Raw genomic sequence first — 6,998 nt, 5'->3', positions numbered from 1 at the left:
CCACTTCTTTATAGCCAGTCTGAACCTTTTGTTTCAGTTTATAGTCTTTGTCTCTCACTCTCCCATACAAGGCACGACTGGCTCTGTCTTCTTGTAACCTCACAGGTACTATAAGGTCACTCACTATTAGGTCTCCCTGAAGCCTTCTCTTCATTAGGCTGAAGGAGGACAGTTGCCTCAGTGTCTTTTCAGGGGGCAAGTGCTCCAGGCCCCTGACATCTCAGGGCCCCTCCACTGAACTCACTCCTGTTTGTTAATGTCATTTTTATGCTGGGGACTGGAAACCAGATGCAGCATTTCAGGTGTAGTCTAAGCACTGCTGAGTAGAGGGGGATAATCCTTCCCCTAGATCTGCTGGCTCTGCTTCTTGTAATACCCGACAGGATGTTATTCCCTGCTGTGAGAGATTACTGCTGGTTTATGTACAGCTTGTTGTCGACTGAGACCTGCAGGCCCTCTGTAGATCTCCAACAGCSAAGCTCCAGCCTGTAGTGTGTTGAGTGGCTCCTTCCCAGGATTTTGCATTTGTCTGTGTATGTTTTCTGGTCCCTTAAAAAATAATCCCGGGGAGCTGAAGAGTTGGTGTTAAAGCTACAAACACTTTCAGGACCTAGCTTTCACTTCAGAACTTCTTCCTCTTTATCACTTGCGCTGCATTAATGCAGCGGGACTTGAAGATGACTTGAAGACTGCTCTAGCACAGGAAACGTGGAATTTTATCCTAGTATTGCCTTGAAAAAAAGCCAAGTCTCTTGGATAACTGCTTGTGATACCAACAAAAGGAGAATCCTGATTGAAACAAGGGCTAAGTGGACCACCAGYGTGTTAGGGAGGAGGAGATGTATATATACACAGGAGACGGATACATGTATTTAAAGCATCATTAGAACTTCAGAGTTTGATACTAGCACTGGGATCAGACCATGAACAGATGTATCAAGTTATTTCAATATGATCTATATCAATAGGATCTTTAAAGAATCAAGCGTGGAAATGCAAATACCTAGAAAACTTCACAAACAAAATTTGCATCTGTGTGCATCAGTAAATATTAAGTGTATTATAGAAGAAATTCAAATAAACCAGTCTCTCCTGCATTCTGGTGCTCAAAAAGTTGACTGAAGATTTTTTGTTTTACTACTGAAAATGCAAAATTACTGGACATGGAAGATGTTGCCTCCAGGAGGAGAGGCTGACACTTTAAGAACTGTAGAATGGGAAGAAAGCAACAAACAAAAGAGCATTTGGGTCGAGCACAAAGAGAGGCGRCCAGACGTGCTTTCACCTGCAACACCATGTTGGCCGAGCATGAAACAGTTGACAAGAGGAAGAAACGCAAATCCACTGAAACAACTGCCAGTGCAAGGTGACCTCCAGTTTCACTTGGATGAATAAACCGTTGTTAGTAAAAGCTCAGGTTTCTTCTTACTGTAACTCAGAATGTGATCTAACCACAGATTTTATTTACAGATATTAAAAAAATCTGTAAAAGACTCTTAAAGAATTAGATTCCTGACAATGAGATATTTTGATAAAGAGCATTACGATTTTTGAAGCGTTTAAAACAGCAGCAAACATTTGATTTATAAAGGATTTAACATACATTTTAAAAGATATTTTCTTGTGCTCACCTTCTAAAGCACATTTTTGGGCATTTCTACTGACAGCTAATAGGGATAGCAATGCACTTGTAGCAGCTTGTTTCAGGACATCCTTTGAAGATTTTCTTTCATAGACCTACAAATAATCCAAGATAAATTATGATAATAGAGAAGAGCTCAAACATATTAAAAAGTGGTATTCATATGTATAAATATGTTGTTATAGACTATATTTACATTCTGGTGATTCATCAGTGTATTCCTATTTGGAGTTCTCTGTGCACATATTCATGTTTACAGGTTACTTGCATCAAACTGCTTCACTGTTTTCTCAGCTAAAAGGTTTAAAAAAAATCCTTTGATCCTAAGCCCAATTTTCTTATTCTTTTCTTTATGTTCTACCTTCTTAAAGACTAGATTCCCAATTTTGGCATTCTAAACTTTTTCTAATCTGCAGCCATGCTATCAGAGACACCTCTTGAATATTCTTTTAGTACAATCTTGTTTATTTTCAAGAGAATGTTCTAGAACAGATATTGAATATTAGTGAATTTCTTTAGAATAAACATATCACTGGCATACAAATAATTATTAGCAGAGTTTCAACCAAAACTTAGCTTGTCTTATTTTTGCATCCACGTGAGGCCTTTGAGAGCACCGCCTTTCTCCTAAGTAATAACACCATGAATATTCATTTGAAAGTACAGAGATTACACTTACTGGAGTCATACAAGACAGTTATAAAACAGAGACTGGTCTTTCATATTATCCATAACAGAATATTGCACACCATTTTTCCCCAAAATAAAAACCTAATACTGATATCCAAAAATAAGTGGAAATAGTATATTCTAAAATTCAGAATCCCAATAAAAACCTTAATATTTAAGTCAGAAATCTTAGGAGTACGAAGCCAAAGGACTTCACAGATTGGACCTCAACATATATCACATATCACCTTTTATTGGCTTTAGTCTTCTAGCTACAAATTGCCCAACACATTTTTCAATCTTTAATATGCAATAAAAATCAATGTTTGCTCTGAAGTTACAATTTATTGAAATGTTTTGTGTAGCCAGGACTAAAAAGGTCAAGAGATCAAAGATTTTGCCCAACTATATGTGTTACACCTACAGGAAAAAAAAAAAGTGTCTAAACTTGCATGGATTATGATAATAATGGCATTTTTGAATTAGCTTCTGATTTGCAAACTTATATACACATGTTAAACTTCACGTACAAAAAAATACTGCGACCATTTAAAGTCAGCAGGTGCATATTTACCAAATTGGTTGCATATAGCAAAATTTCTTAATTCGCGGCTTGGTCTGATAATATCTATACTTGAAGACAGGGGCCTAGGCTTCAGTGTGCCACTACTTATCATTCATTTTGTAGATCTTATTTATGTAGTTGGGGTAACTAACAGAGATTACTGATTGCCTTTTTTTTTTTTTTTTTTTAATACACCCACCCACCCATACATTTAGATAGATAGATAGATAGATAAAAAGTTGATTGTATCCTTGAGTATTTCTGGAGAAATATTGTACTTTTTTTGCATACAGTTTTTTAAACGGTACTATTTGTTCTATGGTCCTCTTTGAGTGTCTCTCAGTGCTACCAACAGGGTGTTATTTTATTAACATACAGATACATCCACAGATACAAAACAAACAAAAAAATTCAAAATAAGATTAACCAATTTTTATAAAACATAATTACTAGACATTAGATTCCTGATCTTACAATTTAGAAATCATAAGTCACATTAGGTTATATGAAGCTTGCATCATCTCATAGACAAACACACTTCTAAAACTAACAAAAAGAAAGCATTAGTAAAGGGAAGTGCTTCAGCTTTACTCAACCGTTTAGTACATTTTACTCATGGATCACTGTTATTGCTTCAGGACAAATTGCACATGATTTAAAGAAGGACAATGAGTACTTAGATAGAACTGACCTGAGAAAGAAGATAAATTAGGTACAAATTTCATATATATCTTGTCTTACTAGTAAATAATGGAAGAAATTTTAACAGCTAGTAAATGTATGAAGGTTATTAATATGAAAGAAGTAAAGGAAGTATTTAGGACAGTACAAGCAAGTATAAATAAGAATAATGAGATTACATGAGGAAAGAGAAAACATTGAGAATGAGTGGCTAGAAATACGGCTTGTCAGTAATATATATTATGTTGGGCAACACATTCCCAAAGGAACAAATGAAAATATAATACCTGGCAGACTGAAAACTAGGTTGGAAAACACACTATTATATGCTCCTATATTGCAGCAATGACAATCTTACCCTGCAGTTCATTTCCTGATAGTGTATAATGGCTCATGCTCATTTGAGTAACAATTTTCATGATTAGACAGCTTAAGAACAATGATGTTGTTATTTACAGTGGAAATAATATTTTAAGCTTTAAATTCCCACTCTGTACCTGATAAAGGGAAACATTTCAGTATTTCGTCAAATATACTCTACTCATGCACCTCTCCCCCATGTAAGATTTCATATCATATTATTGCAGTATGACAGTAATTGTCTTGAGAGGCACTGCCTAAAAGCTGCTTCTCTGCAACTTCTCCAGTTCACACTTATTTTTGAACTCTATGTAATAACAGACACAGCGGATGAAAGATGTCTCAGTTGATAAGACTAAACTAATTCATTAGATAAAACATTCCTTTTTAACAAAGTATAAAAGTATATCCAACAATTATATTATCAAAATTTAAATACCTGAATTATTAATCCAGTAAGTTGGGTTACTGATGTCTGACATCCTTCAGCCTCATCTAGAAGAAAACTTACAGTTGGATTCTGGCATATGCTCTGTTTATCACTGAGTTGTCTTTTTCCTTCTTCGGTCAAAAGGGCAGTGAAAAACTGTAAACTAGCCTTATATAAATCAGGACACGTGGTTGACAGATTAATGCAATCACAAATGGTATCTGAAATGTTAAATAAGGAAAAAAAAAAAAAGGTGTTTACATTCTATAACAAGCTAAAGAACTTTAGAATTTTGGAAAATGGATCAAAGAATGCATGAGCCAAGACGCAGCTTCATTAAAGTACTTCATAAGGAATCCTACAAATTTATACATTTAATAGTAAGTCTTTTAAGAAAAGCAAGGAAAGTTTAAGTTTTACCTAAGGTTTGAAAGAATTATTTCTTATCCATTAACTTGACCAGGAAGTTAAAAAAACATTTTTCCTTTTGCTAAGGCATTCATTTATTTAACRTTTTGCTGAATGCTCTTCACTTTATTCTACAGCTTTCATTTCAATTCAGTACATTGTAGTACTGACATTAATTACATTTGTTTGACATGTAGCAAGACTTACATTTGCCAGATCACTTAACATAAATCTGACTGAAATCACAAGCTTGAATAGACCATGTTCGATGTTGAAACATGTTAGAGAAGCTTGCAGACCTAGAGCCCTGACTAGACAAGCAACCAGGAAAGCATTTAAAAAAAAATGACTGTTTAACATCTTGAATTGCAGTATTCCTCATCGCCGCTGATTTTTTTTGCTCTTGTTCTTGTATAAGGTAAAACAGTACATATGAGGAGAAAGCAAAATATTAACTGACCTTCCAGGCTCAAATGTACAGTATCTGCCTAAGGTTTACAGTTAGTAACGCTACCATACATGCAAACTGAACTTGTGAATTTATGTAACAGTTCAGAATTAAGTCTGACTGCCTAAGAAAGAATTAGGAAAGCTGAATTAAGGAAAAAATAAAAACCTGGCATGGTAATTTTTAATTAGCTGCAAAACCATCCAGGGAAAGGCATTACCAATTATTGCTGTCCAATGATTTCCAAGAGCTGCTGTCACAGATGGAAAGGATATTTGGCCACTTTTCCACAATAATGTAGCTAGAAAATCGAAGTAGTCCATCCATGTTTCATGAAGTGCAGATGTTAACTCAGCATCTGCAAAGAGAATATAGAAAAATCAAACCTGTTAAGCATGCATGTAGGTTTGAACAGCCAAGTCTTACCACAAGGTTTGACACTTTAAATTTAATTGATACTTAAATMCAGACCTACATCTGTTGGACTATACTGAAAACTAAACTCTTTATTACCAAGCCCATCTTTAGAGCGAATGGAGAGGATCATGAAGCTGTTTCCCAGGAAAGGCTTCAACAGTTCATCCTGGATTACAAGCTGAGAGTCCACCAATAAGCACGTGTTCAAAAGCTTGGACACAGACGATAAGTACTGAAGTAGGAGTAACACCTGTTACAAAGATAGGAAATCAAGCCATATATTTGCACTTTACACATATTTTTATGATTTAAGCACATTACCTCAACTTATTCATTTAATCTTGAGTTTACACCCTTTAAAAGGTGTAAAGTAGGGCATAAATTAAAAGCTGTCTGCTCTGATTAAAATCTGAGTGGACTAGATGAGTGTACGGCGCAGTGGATCGAGGGCTGGCTGGATGGCAGAGCTCAGAGGGTGGTGATAAATGGGGCTGAGTCCAGTTGGWGGCCTGTGGCAAGTGGTGTCCCCCAGGGATCAGTACTGGGCCCAGTGCTGCTCAATTTGTTCATCAGTGACCTGGACGAGGGCACGGAGTGCACCCTGAGCAAGTTTGCAGATGACCCCAAGCTGGGTGGAGTGGCCGACATTCCGGAGGGCTGTGCTGCCATCCAGAGGGACYTGGACAGGCTGGTGAGTTGGGCAGAGAGGAACCTCATGAGGTTCAATAAGGACAAGTGCAGGGTCCTTCACCTGGGGAGGAATAACCCCAGGCACTAGTATAGATTAGGGGTCGACCTGCTGGAAAACAGCTGTGCAGAGAGGGACCTGGGAGTCCTGGTTGACACCAAGTTAACCATGAGTGAGCAGTGTGTCCTCGTGGCCAAGAAGGCCAATGGGATCCTGGCCTGCATCAGGAGGAGTGTTGCCAGCAGGTCAAGGGAGGGGATTCTGCCCCTCTACTCAGCTCTGGTGAGGCCGCACCTGGAGTACTGTGTGCAGTTCTGGGCTCCCCAGAATAAGAGGGACGTGGAGTTTCTTGAGAGGGTCCAGAGAAGAGCAACTAGGATGATTAAGGGACTGGAACATCTCTCATATGAGGAGAGACTGAGTGAACTGGGCCTGTTTTCTCTGGAGAAGAAAAGGTTGAGAGGGGATATGATTAACACGTGTAAGTTCATGAAGGGAGAATGTAGGGAAGAAGGGGACAAGCTGTTTTCATTGGTGGCCAGCGACAGGACAAGGGGTAATGGCCATAAGCTGGAGCACAGGAAGTTYCGTCTCCAGGTGAGGAGGAACTTCTTTMCTGTGAGGGTAACAGAGCACTGGAACAGGCTGCCCAGGGGGGTTGTGGAGTCTCCTACTCTGGAGGTCTTCAAA

The 6,998-nt window shown here is 37.8% G+C and overlaps 1 protein-coding gene across 1 annotated transcript in view; it reads right to left on the bottom strand.

The window, feature by feature from the left end:
• The window catches only part of RTTN (rotatin), a 74,284-nt gene that overhangs the window by 21,245 nt on the left and 46,041 nt on the right, over window positions 1–6,998 (bottom strand). Inside the window, exons 38-41 of the mRNA XM_026039744.1 lie at window positions 5,717–5,870; window positions 5,424–5,561; window positions 4,357–4,568; window positions 1,632–1,737 (exon numbers count right to left, since the gene is read on the bottom strand). Of these exons, the coding sequence (XP_025895529.1) occupies window positions 1,632–1,737; window positions 4,357–4,568; window positions 5,424–5,561; window positions 5,717–5,870 (610 nt within the window). The remainder of the gene's footprint in view (window positions 1–1,631; window positions 1,738–4,356; window positions 4,569–5,423; window positions 5,562–5,716; window positions 5,871–6,998) is intronic.

This window comes from Nothoprocta perdicaria, unplaced genomic scaffold (genome assembly GCF_003342845.1).
Source record: "Nothoprocta perdicaria isolate Ctin4 unplaced genomic scaffold, notPer1 scaffold_24, whole genome shotgun sequence".
NCBI lineage: Eukaryota > Metazoa > Chordata > Aves > Tinamiformes > Tinamidae > Nothoprocta > Nothoprocta perdicaria.
This window is presented reverse-complemented; position numbering and strand designations above follow the sequence as displayed.